The following is a 13,340-nucleotide window of genomic DNA, read 5'->3' as shown; positions in this document are numbered from 1 at the left end:
GGTAGCTGAGACCTCATCAATCCAGGCTCCCCGTGGATCCGATATTGGATTCAGTCTTTTTCGGGATCACAGAATTAGAGGGAATGACCAGTTTCGCAAAAGGACTTCCTTCAATACATTATGCAAAGGAGCCATTGCAGCCTTTCTAGGCGGAGAAGGATAATCCAGGACCTCGAGCATCTCAGCCCTGGGCTCATCCTCAACCTCCATAGGGAAGGGAATAGCCACAGCCATTTCCTAGACACAGGAAGTGAAGGATAGACTCTCTGGTGGAGAAAGTCTCCTTTCTAGTGGAGGGGAAGGTTCAGAAGGAATCCCATAGGACTCATCAGAAGAAAAGTACCTGGGATCATCCTCTTCCTCCCACAAACGCTCATCTTCAGTATCGGACAAGACATCCCTCAGAGCAGTCCGAAACTGAGCCTGCCTTGACGCCGAGGAACAACGTCTTCGATGGCGGTGCCGAGAAGTCGACGCCTACCTGAACTGCGGTGAAGCTTCCTCCACTGACGTCGAAGGGGAGTCGACCTGGGTGGCAGGCAGCACCGAGGTTGGGGACCTCACCACAGGTGAAGGGCCAGATGCCGCTGCAGCAGACGGTACGGAAGGTGCAAGCACCCCCCGACACCAAAGCAGCCTGGCGCAGTAACCCTTCCAGAAACTCTGGAAGCAGGGCCCTGATGCACTTGTTGAGAGCTGCTGTTAGACAAGGCTGCGGGGTCGCTAAAAGAAACGGTGGTAGAATCTGTCAAGGCTTGGGAGCAGGTACCGGGCTGCTAGACTGACGCACCTCATGAATAGAGGGAGAGTGATCCTCTTGGCGCCAACGCTTCTTGGGTGCCGAATCCCTCGACGCCCCGAAGCTCCTGGCACCGTGTGTCAAAGGAGAACGATGGCGGTGCTTCTTCGCCTTCGCTCGACGCCCATCATCGAGACTCCTCGGTACTGATGAGGAAGACGTGGAATCCTCACGTCTCCTCGGGGCCGGGTCCGATGGTCGGTCCCAGGGAGCCTGCATAACAGGAGGCCTTGAGACAGGTGGCGGCCTACTCGATGACTCGCTGCTCCCAGCACGAGTTGGTCATTCCGCAGCCATTACCTTCGCTCCCGACGTCGATGCGTCCCTCGATGTCGATACCACCGACTTCGGTACCAATGCACCGGACCGAGCCCCAAAAAGCTTCTCTTGTTGGGCTTCTCGAGATGCTTGGGTCCGTTTCTTCATGCGAAGACACAGACTGCAAGTGGCTGCGCTATGGTCAGGCCCAAGGCACTGGATTCACCGAGCGTGGGTATTGGTACCTGAGATTGTCCGGTTGTTCGGCTTCGGCGAAATTAAAAGATGCGATTGTGGCAAAAAAGTAAAGGGCACAAAAGGGGAAAAACTTGACCGCAAAAATAAAGAAAACTTAGAAAGTGCTAAAAAACTAGGAGAAAAATACCGTAACAAAAAAAACAAAAAACGAATAACGAAATAAGAAAAGAAAAAATATAAAAAGCATCGTCAAGACTGTCTTTCCTGGGCCAGCGAAGTGAACAGGGAAAAACTTCTTCACCTCATCACGGACAAGAAAAAACTGAGCGGGAATGCTCACACGATGGGCGGGAAGTTGGCCGTGCATGCGCGGTACGCGCACTAGAAGGCTCTGGCAAAACTTTTAAAATGTTGCTGTAGAAAAATTTGCCGTTTCCTGGGCCGCCATGGACGCCGACCCATATGTGAGAACAAGCAGCCTGCTTGTCCTCGGAGAATTCAGTATTATCAAATGGATTCCTTGAGCATTAGAGTTTCCTTTCTTTGGTGTGGAATCAGATACTCTGGATCTATGGTCTGTACTGGGGTGTCCTTGCACTGCTTGCGGCTTACAACAGCACTTCTGCATCCATAGGTTCATATTGCTAAGGAAGCTACTTCCTTTTCTGCTTCACTCTCTTGTACAGATAATTAGCCCTTTCATGCTCCATATTGTGTGTCTTACAATTAGAAAACAATAATAACAGTGAGCAGCTATAATAACCCTCCTCACCATCACCCTCTATTCTTCCAACCCCAACGATAGCCGATTTCTACTACCCCAAGGAATCATCATCCACCCTGTTAAAATATCCAGGGGTACAAAATACAACCCATTCTGTATGCCCTAGAGGGGAGAAATATGCCCTATGAAGCACTGTTATGATTTTTAAATATGGGGATGAATAAGAAATCATCAACAATCTCAGGATTCAGTCTAGTTCTCCAGTCTTCCACTGTCCCTCCTGCAATAAAAGATGTTTTTTTCTTAGAAGATGTGCTGGTAGCAGGATGCACAGGATCCCCCATGCAAATTTTGCTAGTCATTGCCAGCATGTTTGCTCGTTTTAACAAAAACATCAAAATATCGTTGTCTGCATCACTCAAATATAAATAACAGTCAGTCCAGTTCATTAACAGGCTTCAAAGTAGAAAACAACATGGGGACAGAGTTTGTCCTCATCCCCGCGTCATTCTCTAGTTTAGATGCTGGTGCAAGTTTCTGAGCCACACATTAGAAGTCTCATCAATTTGGTTTATCATTTTCTGCTCGTCTACACGACCTCTGTCGGTGTGAAGGTTGCCGTTTTCTTATGCATACTTTAACATTTATTTATTTAATACATTTATATCCCACATTTCCCCACCAATTGCAGGCTCAACATCTACTGATAAAAGGATTCAGTAAGATTGCATGACTCCTGAGGCAGGCGTCTCTATGCCGAACCCGGCATGTCAAGTCTTTTGATAGTCCAATAAACATTGAGTCCTTTTACAGTTGGTGCTTCAATAAACATACGTCTGTCTCAGCTTGGATTGTATTGCAATGCAATGCGGATTGTCCATTCCTACTTCCTTTTCTGCCCATCTTCATACCACCCATCCACTCACATACATACTTTTCACTCTATTAAAAATATTTATAACCACTATCTACAATTCCAGGTGGTTCACAGGATCACAAAAGACCGACCAAACAAAAATAAATCAGCACTGATTTTCATGTGTTCAAGCAAAGAACCAAATTATTTCCTTCTCCTGAGTGCAAACTTCTCTTCCATGTCTGGTTGTAACAAACAATGCACTTTTATATAGTTAACTTTAAATGACTTATTCATGAATGGTGGAATTCAACCAGGGATTTTAGTTCACACTTTTGTGCAGTAGCCACTATTATACTGCCAACCACGTGAGATGCACCAAGTGTTTAAACTGGTAAACTTTCTTGGAAGGGAGCTGAAAATATAAATGATACAATGTTTTAGACCAAAGCTCCCTAAACTGTGGGTCAGGACACCAAATGGGATCACATCATCTGTGTTTGGAATCACAACCTGGGTGGGATCTCCATAGGTGCGTCTTTATTCTGCACCTCTGGAGGGTCATACAATTTTATTTGGCTGTGATCATGAGGTCACAGCCACAAAAAGACAAACAGCTCTCTCCCCGATCACCTTCTACACCATCATCACTTCCAGACACTTTGTTCCATTTCCTATGCTACTCCTGGACCTCTCTTCCACCACTAACACTAAATTCACTAACAGAATTGATCCAGACTTTAAACCCAGCATCTTCAGTGCTACCTCCTTGGCATGGATGCATAATGGAACACCTTTCCACATCTCTCCTACAACACTGTCTACAGATAGAATTGTGACTTCATGATGGAAACATACTTTCGTTACCCCCTCCTCTGGAAAAAAACACATTTAGAACTTACAAATCCTTCAAGCCTTTGCCCAATTTCCAATCTCCCACTCTTTGGCAAACTATTGGAGAAAATAGTACACATCCAGCTCTCCTCATATATATAGAAGTGTTTAGTGTTACACCCCCACCATTTTTTCAGCACTATATAGCTAAATCTGTAAATCCCTGGATCAACTGCCTTCTGTGGTATTAGTACTGTTGAATCTCTCATCAGCTTTCAAATTGATAGACCACAAATGCCTCCTTAATTGTTTACACACCACAGATATCTCAGGCGGTCTTCTTTACTAGTTAGAATGTTCTCTCTCAAACTCTGCTTTCCAGTTCTCCCGATCACTCACCCACACACATGGGGAGTTAAATAGGAGTGAGAATGGAGCTTTGTGGAACATCTTCTTTGTCCCCCCTAATTCTTACTATCCAAACTCTGGCCACTATTGATGATCTCAATGCCTGCCTTAGCTCGGTCTCTTCACAGATAAAGAGGAGGAGAAGAGGGACTGGGACTTGATATACCGCCTTTATTTGTACCTGGGGCAATGGAGGGTTAAGTGACTTGCCCAGAAGCACGAGGATATGTTAGATTTTAATGTGTTTAACTGTGAATCGATGCGACCGCATCTCGAATACTGTGTTCAATTCTGGTCGCCACATCTCGTACAGAGAAGGGCGACGAAAATGATAAAGGGGATGGACAACTTCCCTATGAGGAAAGGCTGAAGCGGCTAGGGCTCTTCAGCTTAGAGAAAAGACGGTTGAGGGGAGATATGATAGAGGTCTATAAAATAATGAGTGGAGTGGAACGGGTAGATGTGAATCATTTGCTTACTCTTTTCAAAAATAATAGGACTAGGGGGCATGCGATGAAGCTACAAAGTACTAAATTTAATACAAATCGGAGGAAATTTTTCTTCACTTAACGTGTAATTAAACTCTGGAATTTGTTGCCAGAGAATGTTGTAAAGGCAGTTAGCTTAGCAGGGTTTTAAAAAGGTCTGGCCGGCTTCCTAAAGGAAAAGTCCATAGACCATTATTAAATTGACTTGGGGAAAATCCACTGCTATTTCTGGGATAAGCAGCATAAAATGTACTGAACTTTCTCAGAATCTTGTCAGGTATTTGTGACCTAGATTGGCCACTGTTGGAAACAGGATAGTAACATAGTAGATGACGGCAGAGAAAGACCTGTACTGTCTATCCAGTCTGCTCAACAAGACAAATTCATATGTGCTACTTTATTTGTACACCTGACCTTGATTTGTATCTGCCATTTTCAGGGCACAGACCATAGAAGTCAGCCCAGCATTAGCCCTGCCTCCCACCACCCGTGCTGCCATCTAATCTCCGCTAAGCTTCTGAAGATCCATTCCTTCTGAACAGGATTCCTTTATGTTTATCCCACGCATTTTTGAATTCCATTACCATTTTCATCTCCACCACCTCCCATGGGAGGGCATTCCAAGTATCCAACACTTTCTGTGAAAAAATACTTCCTGACATTTTTCTTGAGTCTACCCCCTTCAACCTCATTTCATGTCCTGTAGTTCTACCGCCTTCCCATCTCCGGAAAAGGTTCATTTGTGGATTATACCTTTCAAATATTTGAACGTCTATCATATCACCCGTTTCTCCTTTCCTCCAGGGTATACATGTTCAGGTCAGCAAATCTCTCCTCATATGTCTTGTAACGCAAATCATAAACACGAAGTTATTTTTTCTTAGAACAAAGAATACAGAAGTTACAAGTTTTCAATGGTGACTTGAAAATGTGTACAAATACATTTAAAAAAAAGCCTCTGAAGGCGTGAGAAGGCAGCATTACTATCCCAAGGAATGACCTTAAACTGCAATACTAGAACCGTTCGCTGTCTCAACTTGTGGCGTAGATTGTAAATAATTGTTACAAATTGAATGCACTGAAAAACAGGTTCAGGCTTTCTAAAGTAAACTAGGCCTCTAAAATCATAGCATCTCTCAGTCCTGATACTTCACTAAAGAAATGTGACAGCCTGCTTAACCTTGGCAGAATTACAAGGTTGGCAAGGGTTGTGTATAGCTGGACATAGGCATGCTGAGAAACTATGAAAAATAATTGGGCCAGGAGCAGAAAAGCTACATTTGGGGATGAGAGAAGTTTGGAGATAGGAGCTCTGAGACTTGGTCATAATTGGATAAGTGATAAGCAAACTTGCTAAGCTTGAAACTTGGTCCTAATTGGATGAAAGATAAGAAAAGTTGGAACTTGGGCATAATTGGATATATGTGCCAATTATGACGAAAGTGCAGGTGGGAAAGTGAAATGTTCATAGGGATCTATGGGACCCAAAAATGTATAAAAGGTCTGCTACCTAAGCAGTGCCTTGGAGAAGAAGAGTGAAGCCAGCAACCTTTGAAGGCACATGTCATGAGTCGTGAAGTGCTGTACTACCATGTGAATGCCTGAACTGCTTGTACTGTCTTTGGGTAAGATCTCAATGCTAATAAACTATATTTCTTTATCTACTAAATACTGGGTTCCTAATTACACTAGCCGTTGAGCCTGTTAAAATGGGCTATTGGGTTGCCGCTGGCCCCTCCCTCCCCAAGTTCGCCGCTGGCAGGAACCCCCCCCCCGAGTCGCCGCCGCCCCGTCTCTTCGCTATTCAACTTACATCTCTGGAGCAGGCAGATCAGCTGAGCTCCCGTCGGCCTTCCTTCTCTGCCTGTGTCCCGCCCTCGTGTGACGTAACGTTGGCGAGGGCGGGACACAGGCAGGGAAGGAAGGCCAATGGCAGCTCAGCTGATCTGCCTGCTCCAGAAATGTAAGCTGAATAGTGAAGAAATGGGCCGGGTGGTGGCGGCTGCGACTCCGGGGGGGGGTGTACCAGTGGCGGTGACCTGGGGGGGGGAGGGGGAGCGGTGGCGACCTCGGCGGTTCCCTCCCCTTCGTGCAGTTTCCCTCTCTGTCCCGCCCCCCATCATCACGTATTGACGCGGGGGCAGGACAGAGAGGGAAGTCTACGGCGCATTTGCGAGTGAGTACGGTCACTCGCCATTTATATGTTTGATAGGTTTATACTGCCTTGACTGTGTAACCCTGTCATGAGCAGATACCAGGTTAGGGTGATTAAGTATTTAGAGGGGATATGCAGTTCTTCCCAGGATAGTACAGAGAGCCCATGGCTCCGCTGCTGCCCAAATGGAGATGGCAGACCTAATAAACAAACAAGATCAAACTGTCTCCTTTTTGTAGGGCACTCGGGGCTGCCCCGTGACCGCTACCGCAGAGTTCAAACTCTACGAAAAAGTGTAGCAAGTGAAATGGGAGGGGAGGGGAGGGGAGGGGACAGCGACAGACGACAGCAGCACTTCCGTGTACGACAACTTACAACGGTGTCAATCGAAACATAAACAGAAATAACCCGGAACCTCACGCGCTACATATAAATGTCTGCAGTTAGAAACGCCGGCGACTTAGGTCCTAGATCCGAGCACAGGCGCCCTATCGCACCCGGAGACCAGTTCGTTTATACGAAAACACTGCAGGCTTTGAAACAACCGAATAATAACCCCCGCTTCTCCAAATCCTGCTCCCTCTTTCCAATGCATCCATTAGCCGATACCGTAGCTGCTCATCTCAACCCACCCCCGCCCGCACCGAAACACAAGACCATTTATTAGAACAACAACAAAAAAGGGGCAGTGACCACGCCTCCTCCCTCACGGGAAGCGGAAGTGGCAGTAGCGCCTGCTTGACAGGAGCCCGTCACATGACGCGACAGCCGTAAAGCAGCGCTTTACGACCCCAGTGACAGAGAAAGTGTGCGACAGTGGTCAGCTGCGGAGAGGAGGAGGAAAGAGCGAGTGCGTCCGAGGCTACCCCGGTTCTGCGTCCTCCCCCTTCCCTTACAGCCGCCGTCTCCGAGTGCCCAACCCGTCCCGCAGCAGAGAGAACCGTGATGGCTTCCAACATGGATCGGGAGATGATTCTGGCCGATTTTCAGGTACGTGCGCTCCAGATTCGGGGCGCTGGGGGAAGCCTGGGTAGAGCTTTGGCTCTAAAGTCCCCCGTCACGGTCTGGCCTTTCTTGCCGGCAGCCGCCTACCAGCTCAGGCAGTGGCTTTACGATACTGACAGAATGACAAGGGAACCTCTGGTTATTGTTTCAAGGGAAATTCTTGTTTAAATAGAGCAGGCGTTGCGGTGGGGGATGTCTTCAGTGGGTCTCTAGTGCTTGGACTGTCGCTCATCTGTTCCCAGTCGGTGTCGACGGTAGACAACTGTTGGGAAGACCTTTGCCCCTGGGCAGATTTTGAATCGGAGTTAGATGAAAATTAATTCTATAAAGTATCTATACAAGAGTCTATGAACGGGTAGCGAGGTCTAGTGGGGAAGTGTGGTACATTCTTTTTGCCTTTCGATCATTCTATTTCTCTTCCTGGCTGGTATGCGCAGAGTGTAAACAAGTCCTTGGCAAATGACACAGCACTTCCCCTCCCCCCTGCATATTGTCTGTAAACATGACTTAGTATGTAATGGGGTTATTTCAGTGTAGAATAGTTTAATGCCTAGTCTGAATGAGCGTGTAAGTAAATTTATTTCATGTATATTGATTGTGAATATCCTGAAAATTTGACAACCCAGTCCTTGGGACACATACTGCAGCAGAACATGTTTATCCACTCCTACCCTAGCTGAGATAATATTTAACCATCTCTCTAACCTCTTGTGCACCTTTTGTTAAATTAGTCACCTTACTTTCTAACTCTTCTTACTCTCTTATCTATATGTTCTATCTTTGCTTATACCCTTCACTATCAATTAAAATGTTCTATTACGGATTGTGTTGACATTGTAAGTAGTATATTATGCCATACTTTGTATTATTTTAATATTTTTACTGCTGTAACTGTTGCTCATGTTTGATTTATTCCTACTGTATACTGCCTTGAGTAAATTCCTTCAAAAAGGTGATAAATACATCCTAATAAATTTGTCTAAAACAGGGGTTCTTTATTAGGATGTATTTACTGTATACTACTTACAGTGTCAACACGATGCATAATAGAACATTTTAATTGACAGTATAGGGTATTAATAAAGATAGAACATATAGATAGGTAAGAGGAGTTAGAAAGTAAAAATGGTGCACATGAGGTCAGAGAGATGGTTAAATATTATCCCAGATAGAGTAGGAGTGGATAAACCTGTCCTGCTGCAATATGTGCAGCCTCTGGCACTCCTTGTGTGTGTGAGTGAGACTAACAAGTTAGTTACTTCTTCTATTAAAGGCCTGGTTGAACAGCCAAGCTTTAACCTGCTTCCTGAAGTAGAGATAGCCGTGTGTTAAGCGGAGCATTTGCTGATACATTAACTGCCAGTTGACATCTGTGTGCTGTGTTTTATTATGAAGGACACCTGCAAGGCAGTGTACAACAGGTGTAGCTGGACATAAACAAATTGTAGTAACAAAATAACTATAATTAAATGATCAAATGTCAGCATAGTACGTAATAGAACAGGTACACTTTTTTTTTTTTTTACTCTGCTTCAAGTGAAGATAGCTTAGTGTGGATTACAATACTTAGATTGGGAGCCCATTAGGGACAGAGAAAGTATCTGCATATAATAAATATAAACTGCTTTGGTTCTACTTTGGAAAGGTGGTATATGAAATCCATGGCTCCTTTACAGGAGGCTAGCCAACTTTAGGAATTACAATAAATGATAACGGATATCATCCAATAACAATTAGGAGCTCTGAGAATTTGAAAACTAAGCACCTCATTTACCAAACCACACTAGCAATTCCTGGTGTGGCAATGCCGACAAAGCAACACCGTTGGCATTGCTGTGTAGGAATTGCTAGCACGGTTTGGTAAAAGAGGCACCAAATTAAGCTAGGTAAATTGAATTATAACAATAGTGATGACATAATATGAGTGGCACTGATGCTGTATCATAACAAAAAAAAGAAATTTATTTATTTATTGCATTTGTATCCCACATTTTCCCACCTATTTGCAGGCTCAATGTGGCTTACAGAGTGTGGTTATGACATAATCATTTCATGATAACAGGTACAATTCTTAATATTTGAAGGTTAGTTAAGAGAAGATAGACATAATCATTTCGTGATTACGGGTACAATTATTAATGTTTGAAGATTAGGTAAGGTAAGATAGGCGGAAGGTGTTGGATAGGATAGAGGTGAACTGTGATAATTGTGTGGATTGTTGAGGTAGTTTTGTAGGCTATGTATTTTCTTTGTAGGCCTTTTGGAAGAGATGTCTTCAGAGATTTGCGGAAGTTAGTTATTTCGTCAGTAGCTTTCAGGTCTGTAGGTAGAGCATTCCACAGCTGCGTGCTCAAGAAGGAGAAGGTGGTGGTGTGTATCAGCTTGTATTTTAGTCCTTTACAGCTGGGGAAGTGCAGATTGAGAAATTTGCGGGATGATCTTACAGCGTTTCTGGGAGGCAAGTTCACAAGGTTTAGCAAGTAGATTGGGGTGTCTGCATGAATGATTTTGTGTACAATCGTGCAAATCTTGAATGCAACGCGTTCTTTGAGTGGGAGCCAATGAAGTTTCTCTCTTAGGGGTTTTGCACTTTCATATTTATTTTTTCCAAATATGAGTCTGGCGGCGGTATTCTGGGCTGTTTGGAGTTTTTTGATGGTCTCTTCTTTGCAGCCGGCGTATAGTGCATTACAGTAGTCCAGGTGACTTATTACCATTGACTGTACCAGGGTGTGGAAGATATATCTTGGGAAGAAAGGTTTTTACTCTTTTTTTTGAGTTTCCACATGGAGTAGAACATTTTCTTCGTTGTATTCTTCACATGAGTATCGATGAGGTTTCGGTCGATGGTCACTCCAAGAATTTTTAGGTTTTGTGCGACGGGAAGAGAACAGTATGGTGTGGTTATTTTGGAGTAGTTGTTTTTGTTGTGTTGTGAGGTTAGTCAAGACATTGTGTTTTCTCTGCGTTGAGTTGGTGAATCAGAAAGATAATATTGTATATATAAAGAAAGACCATTAATAATCTTAAGCTACAGCCATGACAGTGCTGTTACCTCCCAAATCATGCTATAAAAATGCTGAACAGGCTCATGTACTCCTAAATGAGCCTGTTAACTCCCAAATCATGCTATAAAATAGAGCTTAACAGGCTCATTTAGGAGTACATGAGCCTGTTCAGCATTTTTATAGCATGATTTGGGAGTTAACAGCAGTGCCATGGCTGTACCTTGAGATTACTAATAGTCTTTCTTATATGTATTTATATTTGAAATACAATATTTTCTTAGTGATTCACCATCACCTCATTGAGTCTCAAGTTTTGATGAGATTTTACTCTGTACACGTATTACAATAGCACAGTAGAACTTTCAGAAATGTTTAATTTTATTGTGCTGATGTTGACTATCATATCTTAGTAAGCAGCAGAGCACATGTGCATATAGGACAAAATGGATCAGACAAAGGTGTTGGGGGGGGGGGGGGGGGTAAATAAAAGCAAGTGACTAGATGGAAGGTAAGTTGTATGTACAGTTAAATAAGTTATGTGCAGCTGGCTTCAGAGGGCATGTGCCAAGCTTGCTGTGATATGGTGTGATCGATTGATTCACTTGTCAGTTCCCCAACTGGCCATAGCCATTAAAGACTTGGGAGAAGAGCCAGGCCTCCTGCTTCCTGAAGCAGAGGTAGTTTTGAGTTAAGCATAGCCCCCATGGAAATGAGTTCCAGAGTGAGGGCTGCTCCTTAGATAGACCACTCGCTAGTGGGTGTCACATCATGTGATTCTTTTGGCAAGAGTACAGTTGGGGGATGTTTCTTGGAAGGACTTTAGAGGCCTCAAAAGTATGTAGAGGGATAACAGCTGGCCTGTTTTCCTCTGAAGGCCTTGACGATCAGAGAGAGGTTTAAATCTGGCACTGTAGAATTCTAGTATCAAGAAGGAAGTGATAGGGTCACATTACTTGAAACCCTCTGTCCGTCATGCTGCAGGACTCTAAATTAATTGGAGCTGGTACAGTCTCTTTCTGGTCAATGTACAGGGCATTACAGTAGTCTAGCCATAATGTTACCACGACATGGACCACCAAACAGACTTGTCTTTTCACTGTTCTACAAATGATAACCGTAGCTTTAAAAAGTTGCTCGACCTTATAGGATCGAAGTAAGTGATAATTCCAGCAGTATCCTAAGACTTCTGACCTATGATTTTAGGAGGAGAGTTCTTAGTTCCCAAAAAGGATTTTGATATTGGGTTTCTAGGTACTTCTGACCAGAAAACACATAATCTTTGTTTTATTTGTATTTATACAAAATTATTTATTTATTTTGCCCTTGTCTTGAGTTGAAGTTAGGCAGTAAATATAAGAACTACCATATCGAGTCAAACCAAGGGTCCGTCAAGCCCAGTATTCTGTTTACAACAGTGGTCAATCCAGATCACAAGTACCTGACAGGCTACCAAAAAAAAAAAATAGATTCCATGCTGCTTACACCTAGGAGTAAACGTGGTTAATAATAGTTTCTGGACTTTTCCTCCTTGTCCAAATCTTTATATAACCCAGCTTTGCTAACTTGGAGAACTGGTAGATCTGGTTCCGTTAGTATGAGTAGCTGTATATCATCTGCATAGATGTAGAAGTTGATGTCCCTAACCAAAATAGCTATGCTGTAGGCTTCAGGTAGATCTTAAATACCATGGATTACAGTATGGATCCCATAGGCCAGTAGTCAAGGTAATGAAGAGGTGCTGCTGAAAAGAATGGACTGTTTTCTGTCTCGTAGATGCTGGCACAGTATTTGCATGGTTCAAGTCCTAATACTTGTTTCAGACAGTTGTTGAAGTATGATATCATGATCCATGCTGTCAAAAGTTGCTGAGAAATTGATAGCAGTGGTATGAAGATGGATTCCTCATCATCTAGTAGGGGACTGTCGCTTTTCCATCCAGGTCGGAATCTGGATTGACATGGATCTAGCCGGTCATCGAGTTGATTGCAGATTTATAAGTTTACTGGAAAAGGGCTGTTAGTTACTGTCCGGTAGTTTTCCAGCTTGTCCTGGTCATGGTACTCTATTAAAGGATTGTACACCCCCCTACTTTATTTTTATTTTTAGTGTTTTTGCAATTTATTTTGTTCAGCCTTCAGAACCATATACTACTACTACTACTACTACTATTTAACATTTCTAAAGCGCTACCAGGGTTACGCAGCGCTGTACAATTCAAACATAGAAGGACAGTCCCTGCTCAAGGAGCTTACAATCTAAAAGACAGGTGTACAATCTATAGACAAGTGTCCAGTCAAAGACAAGTGTAGAGTCCGAATAATAGGGCATACTATATTTCACGGACGGTTAGGTGCCGAAAGCAGCATTGAAGAGGTGAGCTTTAAGCAGAGATTTGAAGATGGGTAGGGAGGGGGCTTGGCGTAGGGGTTGAGGAAGATTGTTCCAGGCATAGGGTGAGGCAAGGCAGAATGAGCGGAGCCTGGAGTTGGCAGTGGTGGAGAAGGGAACTGAAAGGAGGGATTTGTCGTGGGAGCGGAGGTTACGGGCGGGAACATAGGGGGAGATGAGGGTAGTGAGGAGCAGTAGACCGGGTGCATTTGTAGGTAA

General features: G+C 44.0%; 1 protein-coding gene across 2 annotated transcripts in view; it reads left to right on the top strand.

The window, feature by feature from the left end:
- The window catches only part of FAF1 (Fas associated factor 1), a 716,909-nt gene that overhangs the window by 24,592 nt on the left and 678,977 nt on the right, over window positions 1-13,340 (top strand). The window contains exon 1 of one of the 2 annotated variants that reach the window (XM_030208187.1): window positions 7,530-7,710. The exons of the other annotated variant lie outside the window; for it this stretch is intronic. Within the exon in view, the coding sequence (XP_030064047.1) occupies window positions 7,666-7,710 (45 nt within the window). The 5' untranslated portion in view covers window positions 7,530-7,665. Of the gene's footprint in view, window positions 1-7,529; window positions 7,711-13,340 lie in introns of those variants that run through there. 2 annotated transcript variants of the gene reach the window in all.

Source organism: Microcaecilia unicolor, chromosome 6 (assembly GCF_901765095.1).
Source record: "Microcaecilia unicolor chromosome 6, aMicUni1.1, whole genome shotgun sequence".
In the NCBI taxonomy this organism is placed as follows: Eukaryota; Metazoa; Chordata; class Amphibia; order Gymnophiona; family Siphonopidae; genus Microcaecilia; species Microcaecilia unicolor.
The sequence above is the reverse complement of the archived record's forward strand: the minus strand, read 5'-3'. Positions and strand labels throughout refer to the sequence as shown.